The 24,688-nt window shown below is 40.5% G+C and overlaps 1 protein-coding gene across 1 annotated transcript in view; it reads right to left on the bottom strand.

Moving 5' to 3' along the window:
- SEMA5B (semaphorin 5B) overlaps window positions 1–24,688 on the bottom strand; it is an 827,217-nt gene that overhangs the window by 65,038 nt on the left and 737,491 nt on the right. Inside the window, exons 17-19 of the mRNA XM_078682030.1 lie at window positions 21,251–21,476; window positions 14,656–14,874; window positions 8,637–8,807 (exon numbers count right to left, since the gene is read on the bottom strand). Of these exons, the coding sequence (XP_078538156.1) occupies window positions 8,637–8,807; window positions 14,656–14,874; window positions 21,251–21,476 (616 nt within the window). The remainder of the gene's footprint in view (window positions 1–8,636; window positions 8,808–14,655; window positions 14,875–21,250; window positions 21,477–24,688) is intronic.

The following is a 24,688-nucleotide window of genomic DNA, read 5'->3' on the forward strand; positions in this document are numbered from 1 at the left end:
ACAAGAGGAATTATCCATGCCCCGCACCCAATTCTAGAAGTTCCTGCAATTTCGTCATGCACTAACACCATACCTTAAACACCTTACAGACCTCCCTGAATTCAGCCCTCTAGCAGGAAAGCTCCTTATGGGTGTCCTAGGGGAACATAAAATTCCCAAAATATATCACACGCTAATTACCCATAGTACCCCAACGCTGGAAACACTCAGAGACCTGGCAGTTAGATGTGGGCCCCATAGATAATGACGATTGGAAGGAGGCTCTAGAATCTCCACGAGGGGCTGCAATCTCACATTTGCGTCAGATTCAGCTCAAATACCTACATAGATCATATTATACACACTTAAGGCTCTGGGAGGCAGGGCTTATAGCCTCTCCTGAATGCCTGGGCTTCGGCGGGGGAAAAAGCCACCTTCTTGCAAACAGTATGGTCCTGCCCGACCTTAACCAGATTCTGGAGGGGGGTGTTCTCGAGCTTGGCTGAGGTGTTAGGCTGGAACCTTCACTGCACGCCATGACTGGCATTATTACAGATTGCAGATGACATAGGTGGGAACAGAGATAAGTGTCACTTGCTCTTCCTCGGCCTTACCATGGCCAAACGGGATATAGCTTGTGCTTTGAAGGCTGAATCCCTGCCTCTGTTGGGTGTTTGGAAGTGGGGGATGGATTTCTCCATGGGGTTGGAGGAGCCAGTATTTCAGGCTAGGCGATGCACCAAGAAACACACATGCATATGGAAGCAATGGGCCGACTACCGAGGCATTGTGCTGGCCTCATCACCATCAAGCGCAGCTTCACTAGACTCCGAGGTATTTTCATATGGCTAACACGCAAAGTATACTCACCGCCAACAGACTGAGGACAATGTTCATCTGCTGGGGATGTGACAAAGGGACACAGACAATTCTCTATAGTAAAGTCCTTTTCTGTATTAACCGCAGCTTGTTTATGGTTTAGTTTCCAAACTATTATATTGCTTAATTAAGCCAATAGAACATTTTTGCTTGTATCTATATACAATGACTCCAAGAGCACGACTGTGGCAAAAACCAATCAAATATGTTCTTATAAAAAAATACTACATGAAGCTATCAGGTTCCACCCGTATTCTTATTCCCAATGGCCAACAGGCTGTTAAAAATAATAATAAACTGGGGTCTTAGAGCTCACCACAAAGTACATTTTCTCTTAATAGTTTTAATGATAAGTGTTCATCATACCCAAATGAATGAGGATTGTTTTTTCAATATCGAAATTACAGAAGGGAGAGTAACCCATCGATATTTAAAACTATGAAGTGTGAGTTTACTCTTTGTACCTCCATTACAGAAAGCACAAACTGGTGGAATCTCCTTCTCCTTCCAGACAGTCAGATTTTGAAACTAACCACCTACTCGAATAAGGAGAACTGGCAACCTTCTCGGTTTCCGGATAGCAAGAAACATAGCTTTTTTCCTAGACTATGCCCACTTGACTTTATAATCTCTGCCAATAGGTTGGAAAGTAGGTGTGGGCAACGGCATCTATCCTGACACTCTGCAACATTACATGCTTAAGCACTGCAAAACAGGCTGCTCCATGTTTGGTGCATGTCTCTGAACCTTTACGCACCTCACCCATCTCCTCTCACATAGAGCATTCTCTAATAAACACCCTTCGAATCACTCCTACCGGGTATTGATGACAATCAAAGTGCTTTCCAGCCTTCTCGGAGTTATGAAGCACGATGCAATACAATACAATATCAATTTACCGAGCAGCAATATGATACATTGGAATTTATTTACGAGTTTGAAATTATGACACTACACATCTACTTTACTCCAAAGTCTCTAACACTGTCATTTTCTTTTTTTCCTGGCTATGAAATCAACAAGGGAAAGAGGTGATAGCTTCACCTTTTAATTAGCAGTTACTAAATATTTTATAGGTTTGGGTCTCCAATATGATTTTCTTTAGTAGCATTATTCAATATATAATTTACAGCACTAAGTTTATAGTAGGTAAAGCTTTAGTAACCATCTGTATTAGTTTCCTCTTACATTTTGGTCATTATAGTGATTTTGATTTTAAATGCCTGATCATTTTCGTTGTTTTTCTCAATGTTTGACAACCACCAGCGTTCAATGGGCATGTCTTTAGTAGCCTATGATTAAATTCAGAGACTGTAGTAATTTTACCTTAAACCTTTGAAATTTGAATTTTTTTTTTACAGCGACTGCAAAATTCAAAGATATTTGGGTACTGGTATTTAATGATGAGCACTGCATTAGACTAAGAATATGAGAATACCTTTACTCTTCTGTTCAGCGTCAAGAAGAGTGGCACAAAAGCAATGACTTACATTTACACCAAGGAGAAAACATTTATCAAAATGTACAGAGCAAATCACGATTTCTCCACCAGTTCGAAATGTTTAAAGTTTAAATGATCATAATGTAGTAGAAGTTTAAAGCCATGAGCTATTGAAGGCTGAAACGTAACAAATGTGGCAGCAGAAACAGAAAAATTATGCAAAAGTTCAATGCCTGATCCGCTCCACCTGTAGTGTTCAGTAGAGTTTTTAAACTGGTGTTGCTAACATGCAGAAGTAGGAGGGACACTCTCACTTATGACAGTAGTGCAAGACCCGAGGCAGAATTTTTTATTTTCATATATTTAAATGGGTCACATTACAAAAATGTACCAAGAGGCTCTACTGAATATAATAAAAATTATAATGCCGAACAAGGAGATCTGCATATTTAACTAAGACCTACTTGAAAAAGTGATAGATTTCACACCTTTACTGAAGTTTATATTGATAGGTTAAATTTTTTTTCCAGGGCACCAATTACAGAAAATCGGTTATCAATTTTCTAGCTAAGTCGAGCTCTTTGGTTGATTTCAAGTGCTAAGTTAGCTGTTTGAAGAGACAAACGGGGAAATGTCTGCTGCCTTCCTACCGGAGGCAGAGTGGAGCCAGATTATTAAGGTGTCCAAAGATTAAGCCTGGGATTTTATCAGGATCGGTTTTGCAGCTGGAAGCCAAAGTAAAGAGGTAGTACCTTTCAGTCCGCTGGTATTTAGAATCAGATGTCTCGATGCATTTTGAATATCTTGCAGCATTGGAAATCCCCTCAGTAAAGAATGTCGCCAAGTTTGGAATTTAGAGGCCCGCCAACAACCAGCATATGGTGTTTCTTGGGAGTGAGAAAAGAGGTAAGCGAAACAGCTCAGGATTGTCCTCATGTGCCTTGATTTAAGGTGACCACCAAAGAGAATTACCCCTGTTTTTAGACCCGGCGCTAGCCACAATCTTTTTGATTTTGCTAAAATTCTATTATAATACTTATTTAGACGGGCATTCAGCCAGTCCCTTTTATCCATTGGTCTGTTATTGTGTCATTCACATTATTCTTCCACCAACTACAGCACACAGCACGTGGCAATGGTTCAGCCTACTTCAGTCGTTGACTAACATCACTCTGAGTGACCGCAGTCATAAGGAGCACATCCACACACAAAGTGGTTCTCTTAAGTGTTGGGGAGCACTTCTGAAATGTGTTCCATTTGAGACCAAAAATATTTTTCTTTATAACTAATTTCTTTTTCAGGATCACAAGGGCCAGACAGCTTTCCCAACATTGATCCAAATAAGCTTTGACAAGGCCAAAAGGCTGGCAGCTAACCACGGACCCATTGGCTTTGCAGTGCTTGTTACTCCATTGAGCTTACTGCCACTATTGCTTTTTCAATAGGCTGTCTCTTCTAATTATGAATCTAAGGCACAATATGGTCCTTTAACACTCAAGTACATTTGCATTAAATTTGCACATGAGTGGCAGCACGTCGTTTTGTCTTTGAGAATTTGTCCAAGGTTGTTTAGTAAATGTATTGAAAAGTAAAGGTGGAAACTCATGTGGGTCTCTGCACCTTAACCTCTGCCAAATGAAATGGCCCTAGTTTGACACAATGGTCTTTACCTGTCAAAAAAGATCTTGGTCACCTAGTGCTGGATTAGCATTATTGGCTTCAGTGGGCAACCAGTTTCAAAAGCACAATATTATAACAGACCTCCAAGATCCAGCTTTCCTGATGGTGGTAATGAAGTAATACACCCAACTTTAGCTTAAGTCATCAAGACATGCACTTTTCTTTTAGCACAAAGTAAGAAGCCAATTATGGTGAAAATAGACTCTGTTTTGTATATTTTTGTGATACTGGAGGGGAAGGTGGATGGAACCCATCAGCGGTTGTAGATAGCAGCCAAAAAGAGGAAGAAGTTCTTTGGGGGAGGAAGTTCTCTGATGGGCTGGCCAATTTTGCAATGCTTTGGCACTTTTATGCTATTGCTTTCAAACCTCTGTCTTTACTTGATGAATGGTTGTCAGTTTTGAACACTGTGGTATTCCCTATTTGGAATATATTTATTAGTATGTTCGAGGTCTTGAGCAGCACAGACGGGTGCTGGTAAGTTGCCAAAACGCAAAACCAAAGTTTGATGTTTCAATAATGGCAAGGAATGTGACTCGCCTCCACAACCAGGGAAAACACAGCCAGGTTTGGAATACTTGACGTTATTCTGACATGCTGATTTTGCAACTAGAAATGTTCCTTTATGGACAACAGCTTGATTTGTTAGAATCTGGTTGCTTAAAACAGAAGATTATGTACAACTACATGACACCCTTGATGTGTCTATCTCACACAAAAAATACAATGATAAGCACTTTATTTGCTGTACTCCAACTGTTCTGAAAATCTTCAGTGTGCTGATAAACCTGTATCTGTTACCAGTTATTATGGCGACAACTTGGATGATGAGCACATTCAGTGGATTTTGCAATAAAACTCGCTCAGCTACTTGAACCTTATTGGGTGGATGGAAATTTCAGTTTAGTATTAGATTACATATTACACCCTGGATACACTTTCTCACACATTTAAAGAGATGGTTGCCAACTACGGTAAAATCTAAGAAGCATTAATGCAATTAATCTAAGATTTCAGTTTAGTATTAGATTACATATTACACCCTGGATACACTTTCTCACAAATTTAAAGAGATGGTTGCCACCTACGATAAAATCTAAGAAGCATTAATGCAATTAATCTAAGATTTCAGTTTAGTGATATATTACATATTACACCCTAGATACACTTTCTCACAAATTTAAAGAGATGGTTGCCACCTACTGTAAAATCAAGGAGGCATTAATGCAATTAATGTAAGATTTCAACCTGACATTATGATTTTGAGTTTACGATCCGCTATGTCTATTCAAGGACACATAAATTACCCTCTGGAATAGACTCCATAAATCTGTGATTGTAGTGGGGAAATCTTGAGTATCTTGGTTATGGAAAAGAGAGATTTTAACAATGACTAACTAGAGATAATAACTTTAGGGGCCGTCTAATATGCTTATAGCCCTCTGGGTTTAAACAAATCTATAAAAAAAAGGTGCATAACTGAGTGAGGAAATTCCTGCAGGATACCTCATTGTCATACACCCATATGGCACATGCAAATTCATATATGCAACAGTTGTTCCACCACCCTATTCAGAGAAACTCCGTAACTCAACTCCTACTCGCACTGCGGAATAAATTGGAGATTGTGGGCCATACTTGGATCCGTAATACCATATTGCAGACAGCAACTCGCAGCATACTGACTACAGGTGAACTATCAAAATAATGGTTCTAGTCGGATCTAAAAATATCGGAATCTACAGCATCCACCATTGAGCTTATTCTTTCTCTGAATAGGGTGGACTAGTGGCTTGTGCTAAATATGAGCAACATTGTGCATATTTCGAGAATTGAGATACGAAGCCCTGATGAAGTCGTAACTGTAACAAAACATGTGTTGGCTATTGTGAAGAACCATCTGAAATGCAATAAAGTGCTTGTGAAGAACAAGACTCAAGGAACAACATCTGTCGGAGACTATATTTTTACTAAATACAGTTGCATATATGAATTGTGTGTGCCATATGGGTGTGGGTGTGTATGTATATATATATATATCTCTTTATAGAACCTCGAGAAAGGCTCTAATTTGTGAATGTTGGGTGAACATTCTTCCTGTGCAGAGCACCGTATTTACTTGATTTGTGTTTAAACAATTTGTGGTACTTCTCAAGTGAGCACCGTAGAACCCTTTTTCACCCTTTGTTTTGCTAGAATGATACCTCATTGTCTCATGTTAGGGGAGAAACGAATTTGCCCATTGGGCCTGTAACAGGTTCTTCATATTTACACAGAAAAGGGATACGAAGCAAAAATACAGATTTTTCCCTAGATCACAAAATTTGATTAGGTTGGGTAGCCACCTAGATCTCAGGCCTACTGGTTCCCACCACAGTTGTCTTCCTTAGTGGACTACCTGGTGTGGATAAAATGGTAGATCATACTGGTTGAATGTCCGATTCTTGGCCTCTTAGTAGATGTTGCGAACAAGGGTTTCAATTGGTGGTTGTAGCAGTGGTGGTTACAGAATAAGATAGCAACAGCCTAAAGGGATCTTAACTTCTGAAAATTGACTCAACTCATCATCATGTTCGTTGGTGCCATGGGATCTGTACAATGCTGGATCTCTAGAAACTCTGCATGCTGGACACATTTGCTGTCGCACTACAACTGTATACTTCAGCAAAGACAATGGAGGACATCGATGTAGCATGTTTCAAACAGGTTGATGCTTATTTACATGATAGTCCTATTTTTTTAAACTCTCACAGTTTGAGGTCTAAAACAAAATATGGGATCTCCATCTCAATATCAGGTCGGCTTGGAAGCTACAGATATGTATACTGGCTTCGGTATTCGGATATACAGCACGGCCACAAAATAATTTTAATCCTGGGACAATTGACTAAATCCCATGAAAGAGGAGAAGTAAGAAGTACCTCTAAGTGACACTGTCACCGTGCATAAATAATAAGAATAAAGAATCTACACCGAATACACACGGGTGTAACTGTCCTTATGAACAAATTGACAAAGGACGATAAATCTGCAGAACCACTATACTGTGTGGGAGTGAAAAAGGATTAAACACCCTGATATACCCTATTACAGGAAGGAATAACTTCAAAAAGCTGACTACAAGTGCCCTCGAAGTTAAAATCAGGGTGATTGGTGGAGTGTATAAAGATCACTGTGTTTTAATTGTCCTGAGGAAGGTGGTGCGAATAGCAGGATCCACCGAAACTCGTCGACATGTATTAACCTCTGTGGTTTTAAAATATTCTTTTATGTATTTGTTTGTATGATATTTTGTTCTTTGTATATTGAATTGTACCTTGATACAGCAGTTCATATCATTATAAGTAGTAGATGTACACTTGATTGGTATATGTAGATGTTTTTAGAATTATTTAAAAAAAACTTTTTGAAAAAAAAACTGAATGAAACATACACCTTGGCAATGGAATGTTGAATACCTTTTAGATTGTTAAGTGCCTTTGTGGTTCTACTTATGTGTGGGGTCTTGAGTAAATGCAGTATGATCAATGATAGGTTTTGATCACGAGCTAAGCAGTAGATTAGGGAAATTGGAGTTGATATAGTTACAGGCAAAAGTATTTGAATTCAACCAAGGGAACCTTCTTGTTTTACTTGACTACATGCATACTGTCATGCCACATCACCAAATGTTTGCTAATTAGATTGTGTAAATGTGAACATTTCCATGTTTATTCCATGGCAGAGGTTAAGTTAGGAACATGTACTATTTAAGTGTGTATAAAGCGAATGTGGCTGCTGGCATTCAGTTTTTGGAGTTGGACATTTTTTGCAATGATTTGGCTTCATGTTGAGAAAGAATTGGTAAATCTGCTGACTTGTGCCGAAAATCATTACTTTCCACCACGAGAACTCCATCAATTTGACAGGATTGTATAGGCATTAAGGGCCTGATTAAGAGTTTGATGGAAGCGCAAATAAGATGGATATGCCAACCGCCTTATTACAAATGCATTAACTACTAAGGCACTTGTAATAAGGCGGATGGGATATCTGTCACTGTTGTGATGAAGTAACCGGTCAGCCAAAGTCTAGATGAGGTCCTTGGTTTTCCAACAGGGGGCTTGGTATTATTGTCCTTATATAGTTTTATTGTGACAGATTTCTGATCATTGTATTTATTCCATTTTGTATTTAAAACTTGTTGACTGTAAAATGCAAGTCCGACAATAACTTTGGTGATAAAATACGAATTTCAAGCACTATGACTGCATTAACAGGTTTTTAACTCTAAACATTATGTTGTTACTGTTTTTTGGATTAGGATATAGACATCTCTACTACAAATTTCCATCTGTTAAAAGCATTTACGATATCTACAAGCTACAAATCCAGGGGCAACAAATTGATTCCCCAAAGCTTGAAGGCACTGACAGATCTGTCTGTCTTTTCTTATGGACCAGGGACCTCTGCACGATAACCAAAATCCTATTCCTATTCAACTGTTTGAACAGTATCTACTGGTAGCAAGATGCTGTACTGACATCTCTAATCATTTCCATTACCGAAGATACGACCCGGTCGCTGCACAGAATCTCGTTAATAGTTTATCACTTGTCACAAAGTTTCAGTGTCCTACTGTGCTTGACTGGGAGTTAAAAGAAACTTCATCCTCTACCTTCACACGGGTATGTGTTACAGAGAGCTTCTTCAGTATGCAGCCCAATGCAGATGTCTCCTCCGTTGGATGGTGCTGGGTTGGTACAAGTCCGGGTACGTTGATAGTGTCCTCCGCCACAGGTCGTTGAACACTGGGACCACGAAGACCAGCAAGACCAGGATCCTTTAACTGAAAAGCAATGATTTCAAAAACAGGACAAATGTTAAAATGCATAATCGGGTCTTCTACAGAGATCATGTTCTATGCTGCTGAGTCAAAGTGTGTTACTCAATATTTCTATATCTTAGGCAAAGAATATTTGTTCACTTATTGATTCCAGTCATGGCTCCTGAGCCACAGGTTCCCTATAATTTTTACTATTGGAAATATTTACTTTACTTAAGGTTATGGGAGTATTAACTCTACATTTGATTTAGTTAAAAAAATGTATATAAATATGTGTATATAATATATATGATTTGTTGACGGACAACCATGCCAATGGTAAGGGCCATCTTCCCACTTCCTTGGACATCCTCTAGTAACTGGAGAGACCTACCTTCACCGGCACCATTTTTTAATCAGAATACACCCCGGGCCCTCACTTCAGAGTCACTGTCACCCTGATTTGCAGATAGCCACATGGCTGAATCTGGAAGCTTTTCCATATCTTCAATTTCAACTAATTATGTTAAGTATTACATAGTTTATGCCATTGGGCACAATCAACATAAGACCTACTTGAATGTCTCATCTTGAACTCAATCCATTTTATATTGCTAGACCAAGCTGCATATTCAAAAGTAAATTATTACTGTATGCACAGCTGAAAAAAGTAAATAACTATATTTATATATGCAAATATATATATATATAATATTTGTTTACATTTTGTGTATTTATTTGTAACGTTTTTTTGTTTATTTGTTTTTCTGACAAACCTCAGTTATCATTTTGGAGATACATACTATGTTCAATTAGGTTCATATCATGGTGAAAGCATTTTTGCTGCACTTTGGATGTATTGCCATAGGCATTCGAAAATGGAGCCAGTTTACCATTGTTTGGTACTAATACTGACTGTCAACACTGTCTATTACTGCATGTTTATTTAATGTGTACTGCACTGTTCAACCACTACCCATGAGCACGGCCATAGGGCTGAAACTTGTAGGGTAATTTTTTTCACCTAAATAAAATGGTCAATGAGCATTTGCAATCATCTAGAGCGCCCATATTCTGTTAATTCACCAATGAGAATCAAAATATATATATATATATATATAAATATCTCTCTCTCTCTCTCTCTCTCTCTCTCTCTCTCTCTCTCTTCCCCCCCCCCCTAGTTGGAACGCACCCGCAGGAGACCAGTGTAGATCAAGGTAAGTCTCCTCACAGACCTCCGCAGCCAATCCTGACGCGTTTCGGGAATGTTCCCTTTATCAAAGGTGAGCTGCGGCGTAGTGGCAAACAAAAAGGACTTCGAATATTTCCCCTCTTTTATTTCTGGCACAATCATTGACATCAGGTGAGTTTACACAGCATCCTGCGATCGTCATTAGCATTGAATGAATTTGCATAGCATCTTGGGATTTGAAGTCCTGCCATAACCCCCATGTGGGCTGTAGCCACCACGCTGTGAAAGTCACTAATATTAGGGTACATTCAGATGTGCTCCTCTCAGTGTAAATAATCTCCTCCTGCTCCACACACTGTTGCCCACTACAGGCAACAAAGGATCCGCGCTGATAATGTATATATATATATATATATACACACACACACACTCTAACCGAATACCTTACGTGTTTACTTACTCGACATTACAGCATTCTAATTCAGTGGATCGGAAATTATGCTAAATCCGAAATTTTGGATCAGAAAAAAATGTGATCTAAAATTGTGGCTCTGTAATTGTTGGGGTATATGCACCATATACGGTATAACACGCCAACCTCTTCTTAATTATGAATATTGCTGTTTTACCCTGAAATGCTTTATTTAATATGGAACATCACAGGTTTGAAGTAATTTAAAAAGGCAGACCTGAATTTTGTACAGGCTATCTTCTTTTCCCAGAATCCATTGCACTCATGTGTACATAAAGAATGCTGACCAAAGCTCTAGAACGTATGTCCTATTACTCATTAGCTAGAGAGATCATCATAAAAAAACCTAACTGGGAAAATTCCTAGGTGGGCCGGTGACAACGTCTGCGATGTTTCAGCTTGTGTTTTAAGTATTTTCTTATTTTTTTAAATGATCTATTTAATGTTTTATTGGTTATCATTTAAAAACATGAAGGAATGCATTTTTAAGAATTAAACGACAAAAATGTGTTCTCGTGTTTTTCATCAGTTCTAACACAGAGTTTATATTTCACAGCTCTTTTCCTTACGACTGCCCCTTTTCACAAAACAGCACAATGAGCTCTCTGCATCTGTCTTTCCATCTGTTGAGCAATTGCTCCCTGGTGTGGTAGACTAAGGCCACACAGTGTTTGCCAATCATACTGACACTAGAGCGGTCTCTTACTCCAACCCTAAGGGTCCTCACTTTTCCTGAACTGTGTGGAGACAAGCGTCTCAAGCTCCCAGAGCTACTACTCATGCATAAAACAGAAAATTAGCCTTCTGGTCGGTCATGTTTTACACCATCGTCTGCCATTCTGCCCCCTCATTACTGCCACTATTTCATCTCGCCAGCCCAGATCTTAGACTGGCAACAGGGTTTTCCTTTGTTTGTAATGTGCGATGTGGCTAAGGGCCTAATGGCAGATGCATCTCTATTTTATTTGCATTGAATAAATACATTATTTCCTTTGTAGACAATTCTAAAGCAAGATTCTGAATAATTCTCCAGGAAACCAGAATGTTGAAATATGGGATATTTTTGTGCAGGAATAAAAAAGAGTGTATGCTACTGAGCAATCAGGTTCCTCCTATGCTTACATTTTGGAGTACACTGACTAGTTAAATAGGACAGTTTTCCAATTTACTGTCTTCTCATGCGGCGATCCTTCCCTTACACTCGCCTAAGTTCCTCTGAGGTGTCTTGAGGCTCACAATTCAACTATATCACCCCTGCGCCTGGTGATGTTGCTCAAACAGTCCCACTTTTCACGATGAGTGAACAGGCTTTTTTTTACCCATTCCATTCTGGCTGAGCAGCATCTCAGAAGATAATCGAGGTGAAAGCGTGGTCAATGGTTGAGCGGAAGGCTCATGGGAACACCTTGTGCTAATGTGCCCAGGTGGTGCACTTCTTGGCTCTCCGTCAGTCCCAGTATGGATGTCGGAAACACTTTTCCAGAAGACAGAATGACTATCTAATGAGTTCTTCAAGCAGGCCGGACTCGCTTTAAAGAAATGACAGATCCCAAGGAAGCTGTTGTTAAAGTACAAGGTAAGAATGTGGTCTCAGGTCCCTGATTAAATTTAAACACGGACTGCCTCTCCTCATCATTATACAGAAATGTGGTGTACGTAGAACAGTCTTCCACTTTTCTGTTTGTTATAATGTGCCTTTTCATGGCCACTACAGAAGATTTATTTTAGTGTACAGATAATATTTGTCCTTTGCTATTTTCTAAAGCTAACAGACTGTTACACACATAAAAAAATATATATACATTCTCCTAACATGCTAGCTTCTCAGTGTACTCAGAGTTGGAAGGAAATGGCTGAGAAGCAAAACACAGATGGACAAAACATTTGCTATGCGGTTTAGGAATTTGAAGTCTGGGTTGTGAAAAAAGAATTAAATTGCACCATAAAAATAAGGGCTGATTCACAAACTGCACTTTTGATTAAGTTTAAACTTTTGACGAAGTTTACTACTTGTTGGCATTCACGAACTGCACTTTTGTAGTAATTTACACTTTTGTATTAGGTCCAGCACTACTTATGGCCAACCACTGGTACTGCAACATTTGCCAACAGATAATAATGGAGGTAGGGACGTAGAATCCCATAGGAAATAATGTTCAGTTTAATTCCTAAATCTTTTTGGCAGAATCAATGTTTTGATATATTCAAAATGTTTTACAAGAAGGTAGAAAACGGGGGTGGTTTTGGCCCATTATTTCTCCCAGAAGAGGGAAAATTGGGTTCACGTTTTATTCCCCATTTTGGGAATTAATTTGTAATCCCAAGATTTAGATCCATGCAAACCAGCAGAAATTGAACATTTGCATCCCCCTGGTAGGCAGGTGCGTAAATCTGGGGAACTGTTAACGTAGCATAAAGTGCCTAGAGTGTCAGAAGAAGATACTAGTTCTCCAGGAACTGATTCTAGTGGAGTATTGGGATAGCTGTAAGTAGTGTAGGTGGCTGGTCAGGTGTAGCCCGGGTTTAAGAGAGAAGGTAAGTAGTTGTGTAGGTCCACTGGCAAGAGAACACATTAGTAATATAGTTTCAGGGTTACACATGGGTGATGGGGTAGCAGAAACCACTAGAATAGTAGACTATGTAAGGATCTGCAGAGGGGATGAACATGCTTAGAGGGCATAGGTTATGTTTTGATTCATTGAAATTAATGGCAGGATCACAGGTATCAATAGACAGAAGAGCCGGAGATCAGTTTCCAAAGTCCAACAGATGACACTCTAGACTAAACAAGGGATTCCTGGCTCAGTGGGAGCTCCTACAAGCAGAATCCAGGAGCAGGATGAAGGGCGACGGTTTCAGGTAGAGGTCAAACAGCAGACGAAGGGGGAAAAAGAGGCTAGTGGTGGATCAGGGCTAATCCAGCAACAGGTCATTGACAAGGTAACATGCAAGTAGGGAGCAGGCTAGCACAAGGCAAAACAACAGGGCCATCTGAGAAGGAGTGATAATTGTAAGGCTGCTTACATTCCCTTCATGCTTCACTACAGCACTCAAAGAGATAAACCTCCTGTTGATGGCAATGGAGTGCTATCGAAACCCCAGCATTCTGCAAATATTTCTGGCTTGCCGTTGCTCATAGGTCTTAGTACTGTGATGCCTTTATGTATACACACACTCTACAAATAAACTTTCGATCATTCACGATGGAAACATGCACATCGATTTGTAGCACCCGCACAAAAACAAAGAGGATATACTAGATTCCAACTGAACTCATAGGGCCCAAGGCAAACATAGTCGTTTGCCGGTGAGCTCCCTCTATCTTGATCTTTGCCACATTGGCCATCATTCTCAAGTGTGCTCCACTTAGGGTTATAGTATAATCCTTGCCAGCAAAACACAATTGTAGCTCTTTGTGCAACTGAATTCATGTTAATAGACTGGGACCACATCAGTTAAATGAGCCTCAGAATGAACGACAGGAGTACAATAGTTACATTGAAGGTTTTAAATTACTAGTGTAGTAAATGACTACCTTCAAACCCGAGTCTGTACAAACCATTTATCAGCCCACATTGAAAGGGTGAGATGCGGGAGCCCTTTAAGGCTCAAGTTGCTGCAGTGCTAATAAAGTTAGGGTTTTTACAAGCGTGGGTAATCATAGAAAAACAAACATTCTGTGAACAAATGGCCACAATACACTTGCCAAAGGCTCCATATCATTCCATATCTTTCCATATGGAGGATCTAAGTACTACATTCCTATATCTCTTTGGTAGCATCTGCACTTTCATCTATTCAGAATGTGTTGGCAAGATACATACCTTCCCCCACGGTTATGAACCAAGGGTTTGAAAAGCGAAAGATATATATTAATTCAGTATAATGTAATACGATACCTAGCATAATGACTTACTCACATCACATCCTGTATAGTGGCCTCCTTGGTTTCTTGTACTATCAACCGCGAACCTTGAAGATGTGTCTTTGATACATGAGACCCCTTGGAACCATAACCTCATCCCTTGATTTTCCATGCCCTGGTGTGAATTATTTTCAATCCCTAGCCAACTGGTTGAAATCACACAACCCTTGCCCAAACTCTGTATAAAGGGGCCTTGTATACGAAGGAAGGAGAGACAAGAGACATAGGAAGGGATTAATGCAAGATTTAATCAAAATCTGTGAGAACAGTAGAGTCCGCTCACCTGGACAGGGCTGTAAATTGCAATCTTGGTATTCCGCTGCTGACCCTACACAGGGCAGGCCACCATTTTTCGGTTCTGGGCTTGTGCATGTTCTCTTCCGGCTCTTAAATCCCATCTCACAGTCTTTGGAGCAGGATGACCAGGCACCCCATGAAGACCAGCCACCACTGATGATGCGAGTTGGGGACTTCCCAGATCTCAGGAGATCTTCTACAAGAGCTAGAGAAACAGCAGAAATCATGAGATTCACCACTGGAGCCATACATCACATTGCTATCATTGGGAACAAACAAACTGCACCTTATTAGTACCTATTAAGAAAGAGAGAGGGGTTAAAGAAACATATCCTGAACATTTAATTAATTAGTGAGGTAACAGATTTATTGTACTCAACACTAGGGTGGATGTCGTGTCCTAAAAAATAAAAACCACAATAGTCCTATTTAAAAGTTCCCGTCTACCGGAGATGCGTAAACAACTTTTTAAAGATGACTCTGTATTTGTATTTCTTCAAAAATGCGCGCGTAATTGCCAGCCAAAATGATTTGCCTCTCTCGCTTTTTTCTCAGCCCATTTAAAAAAAAGCCTTTTTTTTAACTTCAAATTGCGCAATTGTCTTGTCCCAAATTGTCCATGACACGACGACGCTCTGAGTTAGTCTATGGGTTTCTGTGTATTGACACAGGTACGCTGTTTTTTGGCAAATCTGCAAGTATTTGATTTGCTCAAATACATTTGTCATGCCTAAGTGGATTTAACAGAGGGTACTGCACATCACTTTGATGTATGTAAGTACTTTTAAAAAGCTATCTGTTTTTTGGATGTAGCTCAGGGAGTACTGAATCATCTCTTGTAGGCTCTGGTGTGCAATATTGTGCTTATTTCTTTATTTTAGGGTTTTCTATAGTGGAACATAGAACACTTTAGAGCGCTTTTGTGCATTGTTACAGAGTAAGACCAATATTATCCCAGTGAATACTTGGACATGAATGAATCAAGCGGATATTATGGCACTTAAGAAACAAAGTGAAAGGCCGTAGTGTAGGTAGCTTAGGTGAATTCCTATGGCACTTCACAGTGAGCTTCTCAAATGAGGTAGGTATTTTCGGGAGTGGTGGATGGATGTAGTTGTGGGCTAATGGGGAAAATGAAATGTGAGCTTTGTGTATAGACACAAATTGTATTCATAACATCATACAACTCAGAAGTCCTAAAAAGTTTAGTTTCAATCGCTTCATGAAGACAAGGTAGTTCGGATGTCACCTTAAAGTGCGGGATGAAGGTGTTCCACGGCTTTGGGTCCTGAATGGAGCACTAAACACCAATTGTAACGAGGTTTCCACTAACTTGAATGGCCGCTTACTGATATAGATTCTAAAGGACTGACAGTAAGTCTGTCTTTCTTGTCTGCTACACTTGGCAGCTATTGCAACTAGGGCACTGCTAGATTAAACGACCTATCCGGGATGCCACTATTTAATAATCAGTTGAGAAATACAGGATTAGAACACGGTTCTCCAAGTTGCTGTATGCTTGACGAACATTCTTTTTTGCATAAAGAAAATTGACCTAAGGAGGACAGAATGGTTCCACAAATTAAATATGGTTTGCCTGGGCCCAGTCCTGTGCCCTGGCCAAAGAGTAAAAAAAAACAAAAAAACCTAGCTGTAAACCCCGAGATTAAGAGCATGAATGCAAAATAACAGTGGCGGTTGCTACCTGGAAGCAACAGTGGGGTGGGTTGAGGGGGGGAGGTGTGGGGTGATAGGATCGGGCTAAAAAAATAAAATAATCACTTATATCCCGGCCAGCTGATCGGTCGCTGCCACCTCTCCTGCGTCCTCTTCCTGGCTTCTTGGGGGAAACAGGAAGCACCAGGGCTCCCACGCTCCCCGCAGCCCATCACAAGGCTGCAATGCATTGTTGTGATTGGTCTGAGCGCAGTGACACAGTGCTCAGCCAAGGGCCGGAGGGGCAGGCTGTAATGCAAACTGCATGGAGAACATGCTATATGCGCATCACTCTCTCGGACCAATCACTCATGCTCACATAAGGAGTGCAAACCACTCCTCCCCCTGCTTTGAGAGCAGCCCAGCCCACAAAGACGCTGCAACGAGAAACAATAAAATGATAATACCCTCAAGTTATTATCATTTTATTTTTCCTTTTTTTGAGACTGCATAAAGCAGCGGCACAACGCTCCCCCGCCTTAGCGGAGTAGCCGCCACTGCAAAATAACATCGAATGGACTTAATAGCTGACCACTGCACAGGTGGTTTACTGTTGTATTAATTAGGCATGACTACCCTAGAGCCAGATGCAAAATGTGGAAAGAATTTAAAATGATCCTACTAAGGTTTTATATCAGATATAAAGATTACCAAGGCTGCAGTCCAAGACACTTCCTTAGGTACTTGCACCAAATGCCTCCCAACTTGGCTGTTGTGCACACACAAATAAACCTGGGGCCCAACCGCACCTTCCAGTCTGCAATCCAAGTTCAAATGAAAGACCATAGAAGCAGAAATCTCAGGCCACTGTGTGAACATCTTTGGAATGCCTTTGATCTCCCACTGAGGTCACACTGAAGCATCTCTCATGTGGACGTTAAAACATCAGTCTTCAAGGATGAATCTGGACTATGAATTTGTCACAGAAAGGCCAAGCCATTCTCCCCTGTTCCGGCGCGACCGGGAATGGCCTAGACTAGAACCACCACCACGGCTTCCTAAATAACGGGCACTCTCCCAATATTTCAGATTCTTATTCTGATGTGTTAGCGCCTCATGAGAAGAACTTGCAAGAGGAGATATGAGTGTGCTATAAATAAATGAAGGCAGCCAGCAGCTACACTTTAGCCTTAGAACTGGACTCCTACCAGCTGTAACCTGGCCCTAGATACCCAACCCACTTCACAGACAGCTGACAAAAAACACCACATCACAATGAATTCTCATCAACACCACACTGTCATAGTCATATGGGGATTTAGAGGAGAACCCACCAGGGTCTGTGAAGGAAAACACAGAGCCACCCATTTACACAAACAATAAAAATACATCGCATAACTTATTTGCTTTTAATATTGTATTTGCAGAGCTGAGGTTTGGTTTGTTTTAAAGTAGTCTGATTATGGCCACTGTGACCATTAAGTTAATAGTGTATCTTGGTGGTGAAAATTTCATGAAAAGACCTGTCTAGCTGAATCAAACCTTAGTGATAAGGTCACTTAGCCTGTAGCAGTGACATTTCAGCTCTGCATGGGATGTCGAGATGTTACCTTGCCGCATGACAGAACTGCACAAACATACCCGCCTTTCCAGGAACCCTACTCTGTGGAACAGTTCTGCTTTCGGGAAGAGAATCTGGTTTGCACAAGTCTGCTTCATTTAAGTTCAAAACAACGTGTACACATTGGCATACATTAACTAAAGTCTCGGTCTGCGATCTGCAAGGCCAGATTAAATGTTGTCGGCTATGGAATTTATCCTTCGCCTACATTCTCAGAATAAAAGAACTGTTGTCCTCTCAACAATAGGCAATCCAGTAATGTGCATTCATTTTTCGATCATTCAAAGAGTATATTTAAAAGAGAATATTAGGGAAAAAAGTAGATGGCAGTTTTTTTTCCCTTCCTCCACTGACGTAGAAACTCTTCAATCTTACATCTGAAGAAATGACAGTAACGGACGTTGGAAGATATTAACTTCCATATTTAATATTTACTTTTGATGATACAGTGTGTAGTTAGTTTTCTGCAGGAACACTGAAATTAATGTCTGCCACTGTTGCCCAATACTAACAGTTTACTTACTATTCAAACCTGTAAAGCCGCAATTTGTTTTGCAAATCGCGATGTTGCTATTTGTATGCATGTACACAGGGCCGGCTTCAGGGTGGTGCGACCAGTGCAGCCAAACTTGGCGCTAAGTTCGGGGGCGGCGGGATGGAAGGGGGTGCGCCGAGTTGTGGGGGGGCTGTGTATAGAAATTGCTGATGAATTTAAAAGCATAAAAACAACTACTACAAGGTTCCTTGTGCGTCCAGCAGGGTTAAGGCTACAATAAAAATGTCAAGGTCACACTGGTGATTAATGTTGGTGCTTGAAAGAGATCAGAGTTTTGTCTAGTGGAAGCTTTGACTCATCATAACGTAGCACAGAGTGTTCCCTACATGGTGCAAAAAAGTGTACCCTGCAGATCACAGAACTGATTTAGGTAGATAGCTTAGTGGGTTACTGTTTTTGCCTTAGAGATCCTTTTGTTACTTGAACTTCATAAGTTACAACCCTGCTATAGCACAGTGAGCTATGAACTGTCTTTGAAGCGCAAACTGCATGGTGTAGGTTAGAAAGGTATGTTTTTTCCCCAGTCTTCCATTATCCTAATGTTGGTAAGAAAGGGTTGCTTGGATAGAAATACATTCTCATTAATAACGCCAACCCCAACCATTATGGTAGGTTTTAAATTTTAAAGTTTCTGCTTCTTCAGACCAAACACAAAATATATTGCCTACGCGTATGGATGATGTGATTGCGACACCTTGCAATACTCTTTATCTTATGTAACATTTCCTATGCAGTGATTTACACATGTATGATTCATTGTCTCTGCATAGTTTATATGTGCTCTGACACCCTAGACTGGTAGGAATAGTGCTATAAAACAGGTTAATAACAAAAATGCATGTTTTGTGTTTTAGGAAAATGTTGGCACCGAAAAGGTTCCTTTTTAGGTCTCGCCCGGAGGTAGGATTTTAGCTGAAGAGCTTCTTAGCCAGCACCTATTCCCAGTCTAGTTGGCATTCAAAGGAGAAAGGCCGAAGGATTGACTGAACATCAGATATGATGCATCCATCCCCTGTCAGAGTACACACGCGAGCCACATTGGTAGCAGTGCAGCGAACCTGCTCTGCCTTTAGTTGCATCACCATACATCTGACATCTTTAATGAGTGTCTAAAAGTCATATATAACATTTTAGGAAGAAATATGGAATGTGAATTGAATGTCTGCACAAACACAAGAATGCTGAAGAAAGAGGCCCATGAACTACCAAAGGTTGGTTAGTTGTCTCCTATTCTCACTCTCTATATGATGCAACGAACTCGACCCCACATCCATGCACTGGAGTCGTCCATCACATTTGATAGACTTTTTGCTGCGGATGCATCTGCCAGGTCTACAGACAACCTGAGATTTGCCTGAAGGATGGAGTTCACAGGAACCCAGTCGCAACGAAGAATAAACCACTCAGTAAGTCAATCAGTACAAACCGGGGTAGGCATGGAGTGGCGGCAGTGAAAAGAGACGTAGATAAAGATCGGAGATGTAATTGGGAAAGGTTCCTAGAACTAGGAACGACAGCTAATGGAAAAGCCTAAAAACAGTCTGACTGTAATTCCAATCTAAAGTGAAGGCATAGTTCGTCTGGTGAGACAGCTCACTAGAGGAAGACGGAATCATTTACTTATCTCTATGTATCCGGTAGCTGGTAGCCCCGAGCAGTTGTCAATGGACAGCCCACACGTCAATCAGCTTGGATCAAAAGATAGAAGGTCAAATAAGGATGTTCTATATTTGGTAATACAGAGGGGCAGAACACATAAGTTCCAGTAAGCATATAGCAAGTGTTCAGGAATCAATACATCACTTTTCAAACAATGATGACCATCATACAAGAAAAGGTGTGCGCAGAGCAAGATTAAAAACCACAGTAATTTCAGTTACATTCGTAACCAGAGTGCGGGGAAATCCTTCAACCTGAGACACTGCACCATGAAGATGTGGAATCGAATTCAGCATGTGAATATAGTCCTGATTGTATAGACTCAAGTTTGGTTATGCAACCCTTTTAGAAACAACTGACAGACTGTCTTCTGACATTTCTTTCGACTCAGTTCTAGGCAAGCAGCCGCAGGCAAGTCGAGAGACCATTGAGTGTGCTTGGGCTCTCCTCATCATCAGCCACTTAGGGGCTATTATTTATTTATGCATCAAAATAGCTACCTACTGCACACTATAAAGGCCTAATGGATCCTGGTATGGGCATAGCACTATGGAATTCAACAGACCAACAACTGCTTTCAACTTGACAGTTTGTTGTGTATTACCGCACACTTTAGATCTCCTTTTTCACAATCACATATACCCTGTTGCTCTGTATAGGGACATTAATAAACTTTATATTTATATCTATCCCCCAGATGTTATTAAACTGAAGAGAAGGAAGACTCCTGACAGTCGGTTCATCAGGGAGGCAAAGGGAGCCCATCATTTACTTTTAAAGTACTTTGGCCGTCGGGTCACACCCTACACTCCACCACTAACAGAGCAGAGAGCACAAGACATTCCCATTGTTAGTCTCTAGTCACCATAAAATCTTAGGACTCTGCTCAAACAAACTCCCTTGAGGTATCTTCTAAACACTCCTTACGGCGGATTACTCAGGAGAAGATCTAGCTCCTGGTGTACCCCAAAAATATACGGCTACAAAGATGTCTTTAAGGTGTGTTTTAAGCACCATACAAAAGCTCCCCCCATTCACACACTGACCCACTGATCAGCTCTGCTACCATCCTTAATCGAGTAAACGTACAGTCAGTTTCACAAACCGCAGAACCATCATTGGGACAAAACCGTGACTCTGTCTTTTTCCTCCCAAACTGCAGCTCGTGAGGGTCGGCCAGCTGCGCACGGCAGGTGTAGCGGAAGCGCTGCTCCTGGCGGGCTCCATTCTGGGTCACGTTGACGGGCATCCATGGAGTCCAAGGGGTATTCCTCCGAACTTCAGGGCAGTTCTCTGGGTTACAGGTCCTAAACTCCTATAAGAAATAAAGACTAATTTTCAATTTAATTATCTCAAAAGATTACAGAAAATATTTTGCTTACCTGCTTAGTCTGAAACAAAGGAATGGGGGATTAAGCATTGGGAGAAATGAATCAACTTACACAATTATAATACTTCAATATGTTAGAATACCTGCCCTATCGCTAATTTCAGTCTAAACTCTTTTTAGACTATCCAAAATATTTACAAATAACTTAAACATAACATATGAAATAATCTGTGCCAAACCTCGCTGTGACTAAAATTCAGACAAATTAATAGCACTTCTGTTAAATTATATATATTCTAAATTTACCTACGCATGCTGATTTTATCTCTATACACTTTTATGTAAGTACCGGAGAGGGCTTATGAAGAGAGAACTAGATTGGGGGATTCGACCAGACCCAGGTTTTTGGCTTGAATCCACCTTTGTAATGGACCACTTCTGTGTACAAATATATTTAGATGAAACTGGCATGCATAATATAGAAAGTATAATTATCTGGGAGGGTCTTGCCTTTTCTCACACTTGACTTAATGGATACCATAATGAGATGCTGTGCCTAACACGTGCACCGCTTGTTTCTAAGAGGATGTAAATTATATTCTTCAAGTTATAGAAGTAGTTTAATTAACACCATACACTGACTACAAGAACAATACTTCCATCTGGTTTATTGTCCACTGAAATGTACAATGCATCTTTGCTTCCAAACATCTTTATAATATGTCATTTGAAACTTCCAATATGTCCATGTTACTTTGACTGTAAAGCACAGCTGTTTAAATATTTTATAAGGCTTATTAGAGTGGGTACCTCTTTGCATAAATATGCCACCAATTAATTTGTTGCAAGTTCACCTAGAGCAATGTAACATACTACTGGCTTTAACATAGGATTCCTTTATGCTATTAAACTCGAACTGCAACAACAACAAGGTGATGGATAGAATGCTGAATTAATGTCAGCCACTGGCAAACGCTTGGGGCTACACTCCAGTCCATTGTTTTTTACCCACCGTGCCATTCTAGACAATGGCTAGCCATATGCAAATCAGTGACGACCCAGCTCTCTATGGGAAATGTATGTCCTGAAATGCCAGAAGGGGTCCCCTCCAGAAGGAACCACAAGCAATACTAGAACGCTTTGACTTATTTCGAGCCCATCAGTGAGATACAGCTCGAGTCCTATTGCACAGTGAGCACTATACCAAAGTATGGGCATACCCGTTGTACCTAGGACATAAACTGAAACTGCATGAAGGTGATGGATAGATGCCGAATGAATCTCGGCCACTAGCATAGCAATTGTGGAGAAGTGTGGCTCACTGGTTAGAGGAGGCAGACCTGGAAGCAGAGGTCAGCCCGGGACCAGGGTTCAATTCCCGGCTCGGCGGGGTCTTGAGTCCTAAAATGTCCATGGACTCGACAATTCTCGCTCCGGTGCCTACTCGATTCACGGGCTCACACTCTGCGACTCTGGGCAATAGCTTGCTTAATCTCCACAACGGCCCCTCGCGGCGGGATGCCTGGCTTTCACCTTGCGGATACCCTGCCGGGGTTATCTCACAGGGGAATACCAGGACGGGTTCCCTAAGCAAGCGCTTAGAAACCGCTTGGTGATTTGCGCTATATAAATTCCTGTGCATTTACATTTACAATTGTAGGGGGCTGCATTGCTGTCTGCCCCGTCACTGTAGAAAAGGCCCGCCTCATGCAAATCATTATTTTCATGAAAGTTAGATGACTCATAATTGTTTAAACTCGGACAGTTCTACATTGCTATTGATGATCTGTTTATCAAGGGTATGCATGGGCCATACGGGAAACCAAACTTTCTTTGTGGAGTATTGTCTTCTTCCTGTGCAAATCTCATGCCCTCGTCTCACAAACATCTTAGGAAACAAGTACTGTCTGTTCAACGGGTTTCATTTAGTGTAAGAGTATAAATTGTCATGGCCTCAGTAGGTAGCTAGAGAGAAGAATCACTCTGCTTCGGGAAATGTAAAGGATCAGTGAGAGATTCCTTTGCATATGGAATGGTGTCAAAGGTGAAGGCTGTATTAAAAAAAAAAAGGCAACTTAGGAAAATAAATGTGGGAAGGGTTATATTTCCATAGAAGAACAAAAAAAGACAGGATTCTATCAGGCTGTTTTTATAAGACGTTAAGTACCGTATATATATATATATATATATATATATATATATATATATATATATATATATATATATTTTCAAGGTCGTGGCAACACGGTCGAAACGCGTCATGACGATCCTCACGTAATAGATTCGCACTGAAATTTGAACCAGCAGCACGTTGTGGTTTGTACCTGTGTTTTCCAGAATTAGGAGGTTGGGATTGTGATTTGTCATATATAGTTTAAAAAAAAACCTTTGAGTTAACACGCAAAATTGGGATTGTGATTTGTCATATATATATATATATATATATATATATATATATATATATATATATATTGTTTTAAAAAAACGTGTTATTAACACGCAAAATTGCTGCACATACATAGAGCATTTATATTGCTTCTTCAAACCCCTTATTTGTTTTCTTTTGCTTCAAAGGTTATATAAAGATTTTTTTTCGGTACCAAACAGCCATTCTCCTTGGCTCTTCAGAAACAAAATGAAAGGCCCCACTTTAAAGTACTCTAAAAGGTTTTCTGGCAGGTCTGTGCATTCTCCAGGCTGAAGGTTCTTTAAAAAAACACACAGATAGGTCACTGAGACGCAGGTCAGTTCTTTCAACTCTGCCGACTCAGAGTGCAGTCAAATGAGTCTTGAGGGCAAGAGATTTTTTTTTTTTTTGCAGAGTTTTATATAGCGCGAACTAGACCCAAACCGAAACGGTATCAGAGCGCTTTACATAGCACCAGTTACGTTACATGAGGACACACTTTCATTTTAGGCACGGGGAGATTAAGTGATTTGCCCAGAATCACAGGAGGTTTTGGCGTCGTTACTGAGAGTCGAACCCAGATCCCCAGGTCCGAGGTCGAGCGCCGTAGCCGTTAGGCCAGGGAAGGCCGAAATCCCATACTTGGTCATACTGAGTGCTTCTGCTCATGAGTAAAAAATGCATCTCATCAGACCTGCATTGTCCCACAGTACACTCATAAGGTATTTAACTTGGCACATAAGGGATAGCTTAGCAGGTTAGTTACCAGTGCATGAGACTCTTGCGTGTA

This window comes from Lissotriton helveticus, chromosome 3_1 (genome assembly GCF_964261635.1).
Source record: "Lissotriton helveticus chromosome 3_1, aLisHel1.1, whole genome shotgun sequence".
Lineage (NCBI taxonomy): Eukaryota > Metazoa > Chordata > Amphibia > Caudata > Salamandridae > Lissotriton > Lissotriton helveticus.